The following is a 19,528-nucleotide window of genomic DNA, read 5'->3' on the forward strand; positions in this document are numbered from 1 at the left end:
TTAAAACTCGGCTTCGCAAAGCCGAGCAATGAATTCGGGTGGTTTGGTCGCCTGCAGGTTGGGTCCGTCCGGCATTCGGTTCAGGGCAGGAGGTTTGGTTGGGCCAAGGTTCAAAGCACCATCCCTATGCAGGGACTTTCGCTCCCATGCCCGATGGGCCAACCTTGCCCGGGTGGAACGCCGCCACCACGGGGGGGAGGGGGGGGGAGGGCGTTCGAATCCCTCCTACCTTCCCTCGAACCGGACTGGTCGCCTTGCCCGGCAAAGCCCGGACTCGACCGTGCGGGGCAGGGCCCGGCCTGGATCGTGCATGACGCTCCCAAGAGAAGCGACGCTGCACCGATCCCCGCCGGCTCCCGCAATACCCACAGCCCGGAACGGACCGAGAGCTCGCGTCGGCTAAACGTCGGTCGAACCGCTATCCCATTTAACGTCGACGCTCCCTGTACATGCTCACACCACTCGTTCCCTTTCCTCCTCACACATCCAGGTGTCTCCATACACTTTGTTATTGCACTTGCTCGTGCGTTTTCTTTCGCTCCATACTCAGGTCTACTCATAACGCTCACCACACACTCTCGCGCATATTCTTGTGCACCCATTCTCCTCGCACACTCTATTATCACGCACACCTCTGTTCCACACCTCTCCTCCGTTCCGTCCTCCGTAACACTCACCACGGGTGTGCACTCTTCTGCACACCCAATCATCACCGCACACTCTCGTGCCAACTCTTGCGCACACTCTCTGGTTACATCCTCTGTAACACTCCCCATCACGTGCTCTGATGTGCCCTCCCACACCTGCGCCACCATAAACTCACTCTCCGTGTCACACTCCGTACACTCGGTTTCGCACATACCCTCCGACGTGCATTCGCTCTCGCACCCAGTATCACTCCCATACTGTCACAAACTCACTCTCTGACGCACACTTTTTCCTCGCAAGCGTGCCATTTTCTCTCACACAGCGCACCACGGACCTCCCACAAATGCCCGCGGTACGCTGGGATCCCAAGCACGCGAAAATTCTTTTTGCGCCAAACATCCTCCCGCAAAACCTCTTAGCACCATATACCACCTTACTCACCTTTGGGATCCTCCTCTCCACGCGCACCTGCAAATCTTTATAAGGATTAGCAAGTACGGCATCAGGATGTGAATTCAGACTTTGTACATTATTCACCTCTCCCTTCAATTCCTGGGCTACCTCCGTCGTCTTTTCAATTTCGATTTCGACTATTTGTTCGGTTTCTTTGCCAATTTGAATTAATTCTTTTCCTTTATCTTCTTTTCCCTCGACGACCGCTGGCTCTAATAAAATTTTCTCTCCTACCTTGGCGGTCGACGGCTTCCCCATACCCCGGGTCGCGATTTCTACCTCCGTCGAGTTACCTGCGCCTTGCTCCCGCTCGCTTGACCCGTGCCTCTCACTCCACGTTACCTCGTCGCGTACCCCCGCGACCTCCTCGCCCAACCTGCGGTTAACCTCCCTCTCCAATTCCTTCCCCTCATACGTGGCTTGCCCCCTCACCAACCCCTCATTAATTTCTTTGGCTTGGCCAATTATGCCCCCCAATTTGTCCCCTAATCTGCTTCCGAATCCCTCCAATTTGCTTCCTAACTTGTTTCCTACTCCTCCCAATTTGCTGTTTAATCCCTCACATTTATTGTCTAACCCCTCCAATTTGCTGTCTAACTTCCCAATTTGGTCACTGGTACCTCTTGCTTTGTCCCTCATTGCTCCAATGTGGCCTCCCATTGCTCCAATTTGGCCTACCATTGCTCCAATTTGGCCTCCCATCTCGTTTCTCAATCCCTTTATTTCCCGGGTGGATTTGTCCCCCAATTCCCTCATTTCTGCCCTTGATTTGTCCCCCTCGATTCTGATGTCTTCACCCGTTTTGACCATAAAAGCCCTTATTTGCTCCAAGAATAGCCCCCAGTCCATCGGTGCCGCGGGCGCGGCTGCTGCGGCCATGTGCGCGGCACCATCTTGTGCCACTCCTGTAACCTCGTGCGAGGCGCAGCCATCTTGTGCGCCTGCAACCCCCTCTACCGCATCCTCATCGCTCTCCTCCTCCCTCTCTCTCAATTCCTCCCTGGGGTCCTGGGTCGATTCTACCCCCTCTTCTATCTCCCCTACCGGCATCCGATCGCCTTGATCATCCATGGCACGATTTTAAAATTTAGATGTTTTAATAAAATTTCGGCCGCTCGTAAATTTTTTGACCAAATTTTTTGATGTTTTAAAAATTTGCTTCGGGTCCAAATCCCACTCCTCGACACCAATTGTTGCAGATCTCAGAGACGGCACTCCCCTTAGCAAGGGGGGGTTAATCCCCTTGGCCTGTTGAGCCAGCCGTCTCTGGTCCTGGTACTTGTAACGCTCTTTTGAGGGGTGGGATTGATCAGGGTTATTGGTCCAGGTGTTATCCCGAATACCTTTATCAATCCCTCCGCAAAACAGGGAGACAAGTACCGCTCGAACCACGGACAAGATGGTATTTGCCGAGCGGTTTAGCAATCCGCGGATTGAACCGTTATCAGCAGACTAAACCCGATTATAAAGCAGTTGACCAAATCGTGCCACGTATATTCAAATGAAAGAAGGGACGAAAACGATCGAATGAGAAAGAAACCAAAGGGGGTAAGAAATAACAGGTATTTATTAATTATGTACAACAAACCAAAGGAAGAGCAACGAAAGAAGGGCATTTACAAGGAGAAGAAGAAGAAGATACACAGGGCAGCCTTAAACAGTCTTAATTATGGAACCCCAGAGAACAAAAAGGACAGACCACGGACTTACACGACAAAGGGATTTGCAGGCAGGAATGACTGGACGAAGGAGAAGGGTCCATGCAGGACAGCAGGGCTGGAAGGTTCGGGGGGGAAGGCACAGCAAAGAGGTCCGCTCCAGGTTCACGCTCCGGGCTCGAGCGAGCAGCCAACGCAGCTCCACGTATTCGGTTTCACATGGCAGGGGCTTTCTGAAGCAGCTCCGCGCAGCTCGTCTCTCATGCCTTCTCACCGGCTCTCGTACCTTGTTCGACCCACTCACTCAACTCTCTTCGGACTCTCTCACTCCAACTCCCTCACTCAACTCCCTTCGGACCCTCTCACTCCAACTCCCTCACTCAACTCTCTTCGGACCCTCTCACTCCAACTCCCTCACTCAACTCCCCAAGCAGTCCCTTGCAGTTGATTTTATTGCTCTCGGCCGTATCAAGCCGCCAGCTCTGAGAAAACGCCTACCGGTTGGCTCACCGCGGTGCTGGTTGGCTGGTTAGGGCTTACCGACCACGCCCCTGGCGGGTTGATGACAAGGCCAGGCCTCTTCCTCGGCATTCTGCCCCATTTTTCCTGTCCTTGGCCTCGTGCGTGATGGAGTTCTGGCTTGCTGGTAAAAGAACCCTTACTGCCATCGAGGATAGAAAACGATTCGCACTGGTGTTGTAAAAAACCATTCGCACTGGTGTTGTAGAAAACCATTCGCACTGGTGTTGAAGGGAACGAAAGGGACCTATCTTATTTGATTAATGCAACGTAGATTCAACTATTGGAAACACAGCCTTACCTGAAACACATAATAATGAAATAACTATGAAGAGGGCCTATGGTTCGCTACGTGTTGTTCATGGACTAACTAGGGTACGACCTTTGATCTTAACAATCAAATGGAGGTATTTACAAAGGGTATATTTACAACAATTTACTAAGTGCAGGGTTCTCAAAACCCCAACAATAAATATATGTATATATATGTATATATATATATATATATATATATATATATATATATATATATACATATATATATATATATATACATATATATATATATATATATATATATATATATATATATATATATATATATATATATATATATACAGTATATATATATGTATATATATATATATATATATATATATATATATATATATATATATATATATATGTATATGTATATATATATATATATATATATATATATATATACAATTATATATATATATATATATATATATATATATATATATATATAGTTGCGGATCTCAAACGTCTGCCTTCCCCTTACCAAGGGGGGATTAATCCCCTTGTCTTTTATCTAGCCGACGCGATCTGGGGCTATCACGTTCCTTCCGGTCAGCGCTGAATAGGGTTGTAGGTCGAATTAGTCCTATTACCTAATTACCAGTGCCTCCCAGGAAACAAGGAAATAACCCCACCATAATAAACACATAATAATTATGAAATAACTATGAAGAGGGCCTATGGTTCGCTACGTGTTGTTCATGGACTAACTAGGGTACGACCTTTGATCTTAACAATGAAATGGAGGTATTTACAAAGGGTATATTTACAACAATTTACTAAGTGCAGGGTTCTCAAAACCCCAACAATAAATATATGTATATATATGTATATATATATATATATATATATATATATATATATATATATATATATATATATATATATATATGTATATATATATATATATATATATATATATATATATATATATATATATATATATATATATATATATACATACATATATATATATATATATATATATATATATATATATATATATATATACAGTATATATATATGTATATATATATATATATATATGTATATGTATATATATATATATATATATATATATATATATATAATTATATATATATATATAATTATATATATATATATATATATATATATATATATATATATTATATAGTTGCGGATCTCAAACGTCTGCCTTCCCCTTACCAAGGGGGGATTAATCCCCTTGTCTTTTATCTAGCCTAGCCGACGCGATCTGGGGCTATCACGTTCCTTCCGGTCAGCGCTGAATAGGGTTGTAGGTCGAAATAGTCCTATTACCTAATTACCAGTGCCTCCCAGGAAACAAGGAAATAACCCCACCCGAACCTCGGTTTTATTGGACAGGCCGAACGATAGCGAGCCGCGATTCGGGCCGTTAACAGGAACTAACCCGATTGGAGTGGTTCCTAATCGTGCCACGTTTACCCAATGGAGAAATCACTAAAACGGTCGAAGCAAGAGGAAAAGGAAGAACATATTGGTTTATTAATTATTTACACAGGAAGAAGGAGAAGTACAGACAGTGAAGAAGAAGAAGCAGATACACAGGGCAGCCTTATACAGTCTTAACTTATCCCTGGACATGGGCCCATTCGCACTCAGACTCAGACTCACACGGGGGTTGTAGATGGTCGGGTTGAGGGTCCAAAGATGGCGTCTACAGCTCGCTCCGGTCCCCGACTCGTACCACGAAGAAGATGGTAGCTGGCAGGCAAGCTCTCCGCATGTCGTTGGCACGGATCGGACAATTATATGGGAAATGTGAGCTAGGCTGGGCAGTTATGCCATGGCTTAGCTGCGTACATAATAAACGAACCGGCTGGGCGGTTATACTGGCAGTCTCAGCAAGCCCAAAGACAAACCCCCAACGAGTTCTTGCAATCAATGCCAAACGTGACAGTCCTCTTGATCAAAGCACAATCGTGTAAGTCCTTTGTAAAGCGCATATACTACCCAGTCCTTTGTAATGCACGAATATCCTCAAGTGCTCATAAACCGCATAAGTCCTCTTACAAAGCCCCTCGCTCATCACTCCTCTTCCAAAGCCAAGCGCGATTCCTTCAGTCCTGTGGAAGGGCTTTGTGAGCGTGGTTATATAGCGCCGCCCAGTGAACCCTCTCGAATGTGCCAGACGCGCACTCACCACGCCCCTTAGGCCATGCCCACTGAGCCCTGGTTGGTTGTTGGGGTCTTACTGGCTCCGCCCTTGATGTCTGCTTTACGTGGCCACACCCCCGACCTTGCGCTCCGCCCCTTTTCCAGGCCTTACCTCGTGGCATTTGGGCTGGATTGAGCATCCTAATGCGAGAGGCAATGGGGTGCAGACTAGATGGGCGCAATGGGGAATGGGGTGCAGACTGGACGGGCGCAATGAGGTCGATTGGAAGGTGGGCTGCAAAATGAACGGGGCCTATTCTTATTTATTCTACACAACGCCGGTATCGCTAATGGAAATGGCCTACTCTTACACATACATGAAATAACTAACGTTATATAGTCCATGAGCCAGATAAAATTTGACTACCAAAAAAGAGGGCAAATCGCCACTATATTTTTCATTTAGCCTTACATATTGTCTGTATGAAAAAATGTGATGGACATTTGAATTCGGTAGCTAAACCCATTTTGGCGGCCATTTTCCAAAATGGCCGCCATTTCCATATTTCATCAATTTTCATATCTCATAAATTTGGCCGTAACTTTTAATCGGCTGGTCTGAGGCACATGCACCCTCCATAAGATATGTTCAGTATGTCATTTGGCATATTTCAAAGTAAACTAAAAGGAAATTTGTTTACTACCTGTCGAGATAATTGGGAAAATATGTAAAAAATGTGTAATTTTCACGCAAAAATGCTCAACTTGCCCAGCTTGGGGAAGGTTGAATATTTTTCATTGCTGGCTGTCATTAATTATTTAATTAATAGGCTGTGCGCTTGTGGAGAGTTTCCCTGTGCCAGTGCATTTTGAGGGTAATTTACACCCAAAAAACATTCTTCAAATCCGTAAAAACGGAATGAAGAATAAAATCTATAAGTTGTGTGTTATATATAGGGACATTTGCAAACAGAAATTTTAACGTAGAGCCATTTTATGTTACTTCAGGTGAAGAATGATATACGTTTGATTGCAGTGATTTCATATGCATGATGTAATAATCCACTTACCGATGATGGTGTCTGTTCGTACTCTAGTCAGGCTTGTATCGTCTGACTTCTGGGAGTTGTATGCCCCCGGTTGCTCGTCGTACTACCCTTGTTGTTTCACCACTGACATCATCAGATGGTTGCCAACTGTCACTGGACGTTTCGACCCATTTGTCTTTATGCGGCTTCCAATGGGGATCTTCACGACGATACCATAACCAGCATGACGCCCTCCCTGCTTGCTCTCCTAGTCTGCGTATAACTGTCCTCCTCTGCCTTCCTCGAATACCTAGCATTTGGCACATCCTCTAAAATGACTGCACAGGGAATCCGTGACAGTCCACCTCCACAGGGAATAGTCATGTCTTCCAGCCCCTCTGTTGACACATCTCCATCAGCTCGGCGTACTTGGCACTGTTCCTCTCATAGGCCTCCTCGCAGCCTTCCTCCCATGGGACTGCTAACTATCACGATGATGATCTTTCGCTGAGTTGACCAGATAACAACATCTGGGTGAAGGGTTGTATGCACAATATCTGGAAAGGCTAGCTTCTGGTGCATGTCCACCTGCATCTCCCACGTAGATCCATCTAGAAGGCACGCCTTTGATTGATGAATATGTGTAGGCCTCTGATGTTCTTGCAGACTTTATATGTAAACAATGTGTGTTCAGTCATCATCGCTATCCGACGAAACGTTTTCAACCTGTAGAAATTCTTCTTCGTCATTCACCATGTTGGAGCATGTCAACAGCTTGCAGGCTTCTGTACATTTGAGTGCATTGATAATACATGTGCAGTCAGATGGCCGGCAAGATCGAGCACACTTGCAAGACAGGAGACTTATCACGACCTCTGGAGCTGGGGAACCTGTCATCCACTTTATAACTGGAATGCCATTTCCACTTGATGTCCATCCATGACCTGCGATAGGATTGGGAATTTCTGGGGAGTTAATCAAACTACGTCTCCAGATAGCAGCCTGGTAGTTTGCTCGAAGTGTGTGTTGTCGAAGTGTGTCCTCACCTGGGGGAAGCTGTCCGGACTCGATTTCCCCGCTTCTGCTATGGAACATTTGGTATCGTAGCTTGTTTACTTCACTTATTTTAGTGTTGCGGCAGTAAAGTTGGCATGTGAAATCTTGAATGAAATTGAATAACTCGTTTGAGATGTCCAGTTGTTGCCAAGTGACGCAAAGGCTTCTCTGAACTTCTCATCGCGTAGGAGAATTTTCAACGCTTTCAACTTTCCTTGCCCAGCAAGTGAGCTGACAGTATCACATCCAGTCCATGGATGAAGTCCCAATAAGGCAGTACAAACATCTCGTCCCAGTGCTGCAGCCAGTTTGGTAATGTCGACAAGCCTGACTGATGATTTGTTTCCACGTCTTATGAAGAGTTTGCTGTTGATATCTCTACTCAGTGCGAGGCAAATGATGAAGACATCAGTGTCTTCGGTGACACAGATCAGGGATGAATAGCTGTCTGCGGCATGTTTGGCATGCAGCAATAGGCGTGTATCAGTCTCTTCTTGGCTTGAGTTGAGATCTTCAACTTCTTGCCAACTGTCGTGGGTAAGCTTCAGGCAGAGATCACCACACGTCACAAACATAACTCGGTTTCCAAGCTTCTCTCTCTTCTGTTGGTCTTTCCAGTTTTCAGCTAGGAAAGAAGTGAGCTGGTTTTTGCTCTCGGTACATGACAACAGCCGCCTCCAATTTTGTATCTTGTGGCCTGGCATTATCTTGATGAAGGCAACCCCATCTTCTGAACCATGATTAGCGCGCTCAGCGGCTTTGATTGATTGATCTTGGTAGATATCGAATACCACATCGATCCTCTCACCTCCCTCGCTGGCATGGATCATTTGTGCAAATACATGATCAGAGAGTTCATTGAATGTGCGATTCTCACCATGAAGTTTCTGGATGAGTCCCATTGCATCGATGAGGGTAGCAGATGGGTGAGGGACTTCCTCCACTGGTGATACTTTGGTGTCTAGGTGTTTCGACAAAACAGCTTTATTCGTCTTTTTCATAGTGCCATCCATGTTTGCTAGCGCCCAGGGTAATGGGCCAAGAGGATGACATAGGACACAGCTTGTTTCAAAGGTTCACGACTCTTTGAACCTCTCATATACTTTGTTGTCTTCTGACAAAAAATGCATATTTTGTCATAGACTCTCGTATGTGTGGTGCGCACTTGTCGTGATGATTCTCTTGGGTTTGAGGTATTGTCTTCTTTTGTGGATGTTTCCTGTTTTGACAAACTGGCCAATGATTTTTTGTGGGTGAACTGTGCTCTGCATTGTCTATGGTAATGCAGTGTGGGTATACCAGTTGAATCATGTTTCAAATTAAAAATTGGTTCAAATTGCCTTACCCTTGCGGCTGCCTGCAATACGACCCATGATTGTTCATCTTGTGGTGATGATAGTTCATGCAGTGGTGACGCTTTCGTACATATAATGCATGTTTGGAGAGACAATTTCCTTTTTTTCGCTTTCAATTCTGCTTCAGCCATGGTTTGTCTTGTTGGCTTGGGATTCACTCAATACCTGAGAATACACAAACAACACATCCATTATATTTTGCTGGTTTGATAGATGCATTTATATTTAAATATATAGATATAGTCCTTGTGCCCACCGTCGAATTTTGAAGTTTGTTTACCAAAAACGAGGGCACCTCGCCACTATATTTTTCAGCTAGTCTTACATGTTGCTTGTATATGAAAAAATGTAATATATATTGCAATGATATCAGGTTTTGTTGGGCATTTTTGCGTTGAAATTGCACATTTGTGACATATTTTCTCAATTATCTCGACAGCTAGTTAACCAATTTCCTTTTAGTTTACTTTAAAATATGCCAAATGACATACTGAACATATCTTATGTCGCGGAGCATGTGCCTCAGACCAGCCGATTAAAAGTTACGGCCAAATTTATGAGATATGAAATATGAAAATTGATGAAATATGAAATTGGCGGCCATTTTGGGAAATGGCCACCAAAATGGGTTTAGCTACCGAATTCAAATGTCCATCACATTTTTTCATACAGGCAATATATAATTCTAACTGAAAAATATAGTGGCGACTTGCCCTCTGTTTTGTTAGTCAAACTTCAAAATTCGACGGTGGGCACAAGGACTAATAAGGTGACCTACGTGTTGCATGTGGACTAACTATGGGGGAAAAACCTTTAACCTTTATTAATCAAATATGTACACTCTCAGATCCGCAACAATATACATATATATATATATATATATATATATATATATATTAGCTGTTTTCTTTATGTTTAGCATTTGGAAGAAGGCGTCTGAATACAAATAAGAACACAAACATCAGAATAAGTCTGAATACAAATAGGTTAACCGTCCTCGAGATAAACTGTCATGTAGCAATTTCTTTGTTGCTAGTTAGAGATCTGTTACAAGACAATCTTATTCTGTAAGAACGCCATACGAATAACAATTAATGGGGCATGTGGAACAACATTTTGTAATGGATTTCAATTCCACCCTGGAATCAATTAGCCTGATTGATACTGAACGTGTTTGCTTGGTTGTTAATGATATATTTCCTTTGTTTATTGAAGCAATGTGTGCTGGCAGATGAACCCGCAGCTACCAGATGCAGCTGTCAATTATTGCGTATAAGCCAAGGATGAGATGATGGGATGAGTTGAGTTATCACCATGAACGATATGTTATATTTATCTGCTGTAGGTCTTCTCTAAGTGTGCAAAGAGATTAAAACCATCTTTCCATGAACATAAGACAGTTTTATGACTGAAAACAGATGTAAGCATAAAGATGAGCCTCAATAATGCCCTGATTGCTTTCCGCAGTACAACGGTACAACCAATGGAGGCATGAGCATCTACACGGGAGAAAAAGACCTCAACAACGTCGGAGTGATTAACAAATGGGCAGGAAAAAAGTAAGAGGAACTTACTGACAGATTGTTTGGCATAAAGTTATTTTTTATTTTTTTATATTAAATTTTTTTAAAATACTCATCCTAGCAATGGTGCACTGATTCAACTTTGTTTGCCTTCTGCAGGTCCATAACTTATTGGAATGACACTTATTGTGACATGATCAATGGCACAGGTACGTGATGTCGTACAACTATCCTACTAATACTACTTTATAAACGGCCCGAATCGGAAATCGGCCCACATTGGAAAGCGGTCCGGTCGTTTAGGCCTGAAGTTCGACTGAAAGCGTTCTGGGCAGGAATTTTTGTAATTCGTTCAGAATTCCGGAGATAACTCGTCATCGCCTTGGGAAGGACAGCCATGGGATCATGAACGCCGACGACCGTCCGGTGCTGGCGGACCGGTCCTCCGCCTCGATGACAGTCCGGTGCTAGCGGACCGGTCCTCCGGCTCGATGACCGTCCGGTGCCAGGGACAGGTCCTCCGGCTCGATGACCGTCCGGTGCTAGCGGACCGGTCCTCCGGCTCGATGACCGTCCGTTGCTAGTGGACCGGTCCACCGGCTCGATGACCGTCCTATGTTATCGGACCGGTCCTCCGGCTGGATGACCGTCCGGTGTTAGCGGACTGGTCCTCCCTCTGGATGACCGTCCGGTGCTAGCGGACCGGTCCTCTGGCTCGATGACCGTCCAGTGCTAGCGGACTGGTCCCCTGGCTCGATGACCGTCTGGTGCTAGCGGACCGGTCCTCCGGCTCGATGACCGTCCTGTGCTAGCGGACCGGTCCTCTGGCTCGATGACCGTCCGGTGTTAGCGGACCGGTCCTCCGGGTCGATGACCGTCCGGCGCTAGCAGACTGGTCCTCCGGCTCGATGACCGTCCGGTGCTAGTGGACCGGTCCTCCAGCTCGATGACCGTCAGGTGCTAGTGGACCGGTCCTCTGGCTTGATGACCGTCCGGTGCTAGCGGACCGGTCCTCCAGCTCGATGACCGTCCGACAGACGGCTCATCCTTTGACGATTGAACACCAGGATTGCGGTTTATAGCTGGGCCAACATTTGAGCCCACGATAGACAGCTCAGAGGCGAGTGCGCGCACCTCCAGGCTGTCCTGCCAGACCGTAAGAGGGTGGGAATTGGTGTGCTTCCCCACCTGGGGGCTGTATGTTTTCAGTTACGAGGTTGTTATGGATACTTGACTAATTCTAACCCAGTAATTTCGCACGTGGAACTTTTCCCCCTTTGAACACTCTAACAGAGTGTCTTTGCAATGAACTCAACATTTGCTCAACATGTGGGAATTCCACCGGCGTCACGCACCTTTTCTCCTTCCACAGAGGGCACGAGCTTTCCACCGTTCGTGAAGAAATACCAGACATTGTACTTCTTTAGTTCAGACATCTGCAGGCACGTCTTTTTTTGAACTTTTTCTTTTTTACTCGATTTCTTTTTTTACAAAAATGTGAAGTTTATATACAACTTCAAAAGGTGCATTGGGAATAAACTTTTGAGTTTATTATTTGAAGAGACTCGTAAATCACTCTTGACCTTGAAGTTTATTTTGTTTTCCTCCGCATTTGTCCGATTTGGTTAAAATGTTAAACCAAAAACTTGAAACAGCTTTACCTTTGACAACAATTAAATTATTTATGCTCTGATATTGAAAAATGAATGTGTCGGCGTTTCTTGTACTATATTGTGACTAGATGCAAATCCCAAACTTCAGTAATTTATATTTCACCTTGCTAGAACCTCCTTAAGTTCTTACAGGTATTCCCTTTAGCACCCAATTACACAAACCATCGAATCCGACATCTGAGTAATGGAGGGCCATCTGAGGAATTTCTTGGAATATCACGTGGCTTATTTTTCAATGTACTTTGAATTATGTATACTAGGGCATGCCCGTACTATATATATATCTAAAATTATATCCCCCCCCTCTATTTACATGAAATGGTTTGGTCCAAAGCGAACGGCCTGCGAGTACGGTGACAATCCCCCACCTCTATTTACATGAAATGGTTTGGTCCAAAGCGAACGGCTTGCGAGTACGGTGACAATCCCCCCCCTCTATTTACATGAAATGGTTTGGTCCAAAGTGAACGGCTTGCGAGTACGGTGACAATCCCCCCCCCCTCTATTTACATGCAATGGTTTGGTCCAAAGCGAACGGCTTGCGGAGTTTGGTAAAGAAATCGCCATAGCTCGGTAACTACTTGTCCGATTAATATGAAACCTTGAAAAGGCACATCCTCGGGTCCCCAGCAATATACCTGGCAAGTTGCAAGTATATCGGACCCGTGGTTGTCGAGAAACAGCGGTCACAGACAAACACACAGACACACACACAGACACACAGAGATTACTGGAATTATAGATAGACTAGGGCATGCCCGTACTATATATATATCTAAAATTATATCCCCCCCCCCCCCTCTATTTACATGAAATGGTTTGGTCCAAAGCGAACGGCTTGCGAGTACGGTGACAATCCCCCCCCTCTATTTACATGAAATGGTTTGGTCCAAAGCAAACGGCTTGCGAGTACGGTGACAATCCCCCCCCTCTATTTACATGAAATGGTTTGGTCCAAGGCGAACGGCTTGCGGAGTTTGGTAAAGAAATCGCCATAGCTCGGTAACTACTTGTCCGATTAATATGAAACCTTGAAAAGGCACATCCTCAGGTCCCCAGCAATATACCTGGCAAGTTTCAAGTATATCGGACCCGTGGTTGTCGAGAAACAGCGGTCACAGACAAACATACAAACATACAAACATACAAACATACAAACATACAAACATACACACAGAGATTACTGGAATTATAGATAGATGCCACCCACATCTACGGCTAATAAAGTCTACTCACAGGTAACGCTTACATATTGATGGTGGGAGTACCCGGCGTTGCCCGGTAATGTTCTAATCCTGTTGGCATTTAGAAGAAAAAAACATTTTTTTCCCATTTTTGAAGGTACCGAAAACACTCTCCTACCGACACCCAAGAAGAAAAATTTATATTTAATATGATATTAACTGACTTTCTATGATGTCATAAACACACACACACACACTAATCAGGGATAATTTAATATTACCTTTCATATAGCAGCAAAGGCTCAGACACTATAAAGCGATTTTTAAAAAATTTGACTATTTTTTTTTTCAATTTTTTTTTTAACCTAAAACACTCGCCGGGGCTCACTGATGAACCTTTGAAAGTTTGACGAATATCCGTTCAGCCATCTCTGAGAAAAATGGTGACACACAGACACACAGACAGACAAACGGCTCTGCGGCTAGTATAGACAAACGATTGTACACTATTTATTGGAGTACAGTCAATCAAGTTGTTCTTATTACTTCTGTGGCATGACATCATACTCTTGCATTATGGTATGATGTCATGCTCTGTTAGAAGAAATCAAGACGCAGTAGACATATATGACGTCATACGAATAACTGACTTTCTATGATGTCATAATTTGTTCATTTCAGCCTGCCCTGGAAGGAAATTTTATTTGATCTATATTAATAACATAATAATAACATCAAGTATAGATTTTATATCTGGACGCAAAGATCTATCTATAATAGGCTAATGCATCTGTCTGTCTGTCTGTCTGTCTGCCTGTCTGTCCCACCCTAAAACACGGAAAACGCTCCTCGGCGAGAAAAACGATAAGGTAAAAGTTGTTTCAAATTAAACCAAACCTACAGGAAAATTGTAGAAACATTTTCAATCAGCCAAAAATTTGAACCTAGGCAGTGTATAAGGCTGACCGCTGCTTCAATCGCTCCCAAAATTTTTATTATTAAGAGATATTTTGCGATATATTTGCTGTTAAGAAATATGATGATTTTGGAATTTGACACTACTCTATACATCTATCAATATAATAATACGCTGGTTCATCCATCTGTTTGTTTGTAACATTTCTTCCGCTCATCAAAAGCATCATTCGCCACCATGTTGGTCTTATGCGAAGGCAAATATTTATTCGGAGTGGTCATATTCACAATTGCCATGCCCTCTCTATAAGTTTTCCCTTCAGTGTAAAACGACCGACGGCACTGTTAAAATGATCATCAAATATCGAAAGGTTGGAGTTGATCCATCAGCAGGCCTTTTTAATGGTATAGGCCTCATGCTTTAAGCCTCTGATAAAAACCCAGGATCGTTTCTGTACTTTACTGTACTGTACTGAACTGAGGATCGGTACCGGTACTGTACTATGTGTAAAACGAATATAATCCCAATTTGATCCGAGGATGTGCTGTGATAACTTTGCTTTTATGAAATGTGATTTTTTTTTTAGCTCTTTCAATCAGTGCAAGGATAAAATCCTTAGGCCTACTTTTTCCCCTTTTTCTATCGTGGTATTTTTCCACGGGCTTCCAGCTAGTAATCTACCAAATAAAACACAACGTGTGCTTGTGTCCCAGGTCGAAAATCCCATAAAAAACCAATAGGACAAGTCCCATTAATATCCTATAGGAAGTTGGACCATTAGGATCTACTGGTTTCAATAAGGAAAGTGAAATACTGGACCAGTAGAAAATACCAACAAAAACCAGGAGGCCAATAGGACCAGTCAGAGACCAATAGAATACCAATATATAAATAAACAGGATTGAAAATAACCAATTGATATCTGTGGGAAAATTACATGCCCAGACCAGGAATTAAACCCAGGTCCTCTGGTGAACCGTACCAGTGCTCCACCATCGGAACTATCTGGTTCCTGGATGTTATAAAGAACATGGCTATAACTCAATTCAATATGGAAGGTCTATGGGTTTCCAGACCAGTTAAGTCTAATGGTTTCTACAGGACCAGTTGAACTTAAAGGTTCCTATTTGTTTATATGTGTTTCAGACCAGTTGCTTCCAATGGTTTCTGTTGGTTTCAACCAAATCTGGATAGGTTTCTCCTGGAAACTCTACTGGTTCCTGTATAAACCAATATAAACCATGATTTCCAATAGAGACACGTATAAATGTCCTACTGGTCTATATAGTTTTCTATGGGATTTTCGACCCGGGGTGTTTGTACTGATTGGGTGTCCCCAATCTTTTAACCCGAATGTGTGTTCACTCAGGTATATTTTGAGAATAAAACAAATTCGGAAAAACATTTTCCATGAAAGAGTAATTACGTCTCTTCTATTGGAATTGTAGACGGTGGTTTGCAAACCGAGCATCAAGGGCGGTGTACAGAAGAACCGCCTTTAGAGGCCATTTTCCCCCGCGGAGCAGGGGTTGGCCTTTTTTGGGCACCGTGGTCCTCTTTTTGAAGCAATGTTTTATGGCCGGATGCCCTTCCTGCCGCCAGCCCTGTTAGTACACCTCTTGCGACACACAGGGAATTACCAATGTTTTATGGCCGGATGCCCTTCCTGCCGCCAACCCTGTTAGTACACCTCTTGTGACACACAGGGAATTACCAGTGAACTGGTACTCAATTTGCTGACCTCAGAAGGTCTGAATGAACAGGCTGAGTCAACCCCCCTGGCATTAATTCAGCGATCCACCGGGATTCAAACCCAGGATCCTAGGATATCCCAAGCCGGCACCCTAACCGCGAAGCCAACACCAGGCATACAGAAGGTTTTTTTTTATTTAAATAACAACAAATGCAAGGCACAGGGAGGTGAAATTTGCTGCACATGATGTGCAATGTGTACACAGTAAGATGAGCCTTCATTTACATCCGTCGGATGTCTAATATATAAAGAAGATATAAGCACACCGGACACTAGGCCGAGGCTTCAGACTTTAGTCAGGTTCACTATGTTAACAAATATAATTTCGTTCAAAATTTTGGTAGATTAGCAAAACTATACATTTTTGGAATATTCAGAGCATGAGGAATCCCAAAATTAATGTTTACATTTGCGTAGACACCTTTGCGAAAATGACACTCAGGACAGTGATGAAGATAGTCAGGTTCACTATGTTAACAAATATAATTTCTTTCAAAATTTTGGGTTTAGCAAACCTGTACATTTTTGGAATATTCAGAGCATGAGGAATCCCAAAATTAATGTTTACATTTGCGTAGACACCTTTGCGAAAATGACACTCAGGACAGTGATGAAGATAGTCAGGTTCACTATGTTAACAAATATAATTTCGTTCAAAATGTTGGTAGATTAGCAAACCTGTACATTTTTGGAATCTTCAGAGCATGAGGAATCCCAAAATTAATGTTTACATTTGCGTAGACACCTTTGCGAAAATGACACTCAGGACAGTGATGAAGATAGTCAGGTTCACGATGTTAACAAATATAATTTCGTTCAAAAATTTGGGATTAGCAAACCTGTACATTTTTGGAATCTTCAGAGCATGGAGAATCTGAAAATCAATGTTGGCATTTGCACAGACACCTGCATGGCCGCCATTTTGGATTTTGAAAATGGCCGCCATAAAATACATATTTTGCGCGATCTCGGCTTCTAGTCAACCTAGAGCCTTAATTAAATATGCTAATCCTATGTTTTCTGGGTCAAGGAATCCAATAAAGGCCTCAAAATAGTGCTCAGGATTATAGAAAAGCAACAAACAAAGGTAATTGAAAACCATTGTCTTTATATTTGTGATATAACTGTATTACATAATACATGATATTGCAAGTCCTTTGAAGTTATAGGTTGTTATAGGAAGTTATAGGTAGTATCAGATTGAACTATAAGTCCTATACACTGGATCTACGAGGTCTATACCGTTCAGGAATATGCTTTTACAGATCTTCATCACTGTCCTGAGTGTCATTTTCGCAAAGGTGTCTACGCAAATGTAAACATTAATTTTTGGATTCCTCATGCTCTGAATATTCCAAAAATGTATAGTTTTGCTAATCTACCAAAATTTTGAACGAAAAAACATAGTGAACCTGACTACTTTGGCATGCTCACGAGGCTGCACCTACGAATAAACTGAGAGTCAAAAATTACGGGCTTTTATATTAGTAAAGTAATAAATACTGTAGTTCCTATATCGTACCTTTCATAACAATAAACTCAGACTTTCAGTGGTGGTCTATGGTACCTACCTGCCAATGAGGTAGAACGAACGACACTCAGTCTTCTCTGAGCCTCGACCTGAGTCTATGGATTTTAGTGAGATGCCATTGCAAAGAAGAATTTTTTTCAAAAACGGACAGGTACGATCTACCTGCATTTGATTGTATTAGAAATGGATATAACTTGGCCAGCTCAGATAAATGGCGAGATCGTGAGTTAAACGCTAAACGATCTTTGATGTAAAATAACGGTCGTTTACACCTCTCCGACGACAACACTAAAGGCACCATGAAATAAGTAGGCAAATGATCAAGAGCATTACATCATTGCAAGGTGGTAATTACTACAACATGAGCGCATTGTTTCTAGCAAGGTGAAATAATTACTGAACCCGGTGTGAGGTTTGTATATCGACATCGTAATTAGCAGCAGTACTAATGAAAGGTTAGCCCGATTTGGGTTTGTAGGGTCAGGTTCGTTCGTTTGGCTGTTTTTCTTCTTTTCCATACAAGATCGAGGCTCATGGAAGACGCAGGGTGAAAAGGCAATGAACTGCCAGTTGGTAATATGGCTGAGCGTCGGAATGAAGGAACCGGAAAATAAGAGAAGGGAGGAGCGGAGGAATCCCAGTAACCGCAAATCAAAGTGTTGGGATAGGTAAGATTAATGGAGCAGGGGAAATGAGTACAAGTAGGGATGGGGGTAAAAGGAGTGGGTAGTGTTCTGCCTAGCAATTATCTAATTTCCTCTATTAAACAACATTAAACATAACCATTCTGTCGCAATTTGCATATCATTTGTGTTTATGTGCACTGTTCTTGTTCCATTTGCATGTGTTGGCAAAAGTTTTTCTGCCTCTGAGTTCTGGACAACTCCACCATTAGCCAATTATATCACTGCATGAATAAAGAAGTGATGGGATAAAAATGTCTATACCTATCAGACTCCCACGTTCCTTGCCGTTCTAGAATGAGAGTTTGATTAATCAGAAGTTCTGCCCCATGTCTAGAAAGAGAGTGGTTTGATTATTTAGGGCTGGCAGGATGACCTAGAGGTGTCCAGCAGTGTGGCCAAGTTCCAAATTCCTGCCCTAACTTCTACTGGGAAGGCAATGCCAAACCAGCCATTATGATCCTGCTTTGGCGGCACCCATGCTTTGTGAAGAGTACGCTACAGAGAGAGAGAGAGAGAGAGAGAGAGAGAGAGAGAGAGAGAGAGAGAGAGTTTAATTATTTATTTATTCATTGATTAGTTCATTAGGGCTGGCAGGATGGCCAAATTAAAGATCCCACTGTGTCCTTTGTGAAGAGTAACCTTTGTCCTGCCCTGTACAAAGGGTGATGCATCAGTGCCACAGTCGTGCCCTCAGCCAGATAATGCGACTTGCAGCCATGTGCTTCATGGGAAAGAAGAAGAAAAATAAATAACTAGTTTGATAATTTACTTAATTATATAAAGCTAATGGAGGCGCTTGTGCTCCTCCATGAGCATTAGAAGTCTCATAATATATACTTTTTCTCCACGTCATATGCATTCTACCATATTAGAACAAGGATATGAGGAGACATCTGGGTACTCAAAATAATATCATGAGATATCGACATATATCTGTCACTATATACATATATACAACACAGTCAACACTTTATCTGGGATTTCACCCCCATCTGATCCCCCATCATGCAAGATGACACCAAATAAGCCAACTCAAGACCCTGCTCTGCACAACAAGCCAAATATTACAAACCATCAACTCATTCTGCTTTAACTTTTCACCT

The 19,528-nt window shown here is 43.2% G+C and overlaps 1 protein-coding gene across 1 annotated transcript in view; it reads left to right on the forward strand.

Annotated features, from left to right (window-relative positions):
- CD36 (CD36 molecule (CD36 blood group)) overlaps positions 1 to 19,528 on the forward strand; it is a 168,160-nt gene that overhangs the window by 69,029 nt on the left and 79,603 nt on the right. Inside the window, exons 6-8 of the mRNA XM_068101145.2 lie at positions 10,627 to 10,718; positions 10,842 to 10,891; positions 12,055 to 12,124. Coding sequence (XP_067957246.2) covers positions 10,627 to 10,718; positions 10,842 to 10,891; positions 12,055 to 12,124 — 212 coding nt within the window. The remainder of the gene's footprint in view (positions 1 to 10,626; positions 10,719 to 10,841; positions 10,892 to 12,054; positions 12,125 to 19,528) is intronic.

The sequence above is a fragment of the Myxine glutinosa genome, chromosome 1, assembly GCF_964187855.1.
Source record: "Myxine glutinosa chromosome 1, kmMyxGlut1.1, whole genome shotgun sequence".
Taxonomy (NCBI): domain Eukaryota; kingdom Metazoa; phylum Chordata; class Myxini; order Myxiniformes; family Myxinidae; genus Myxine; species Myxine glutinosa.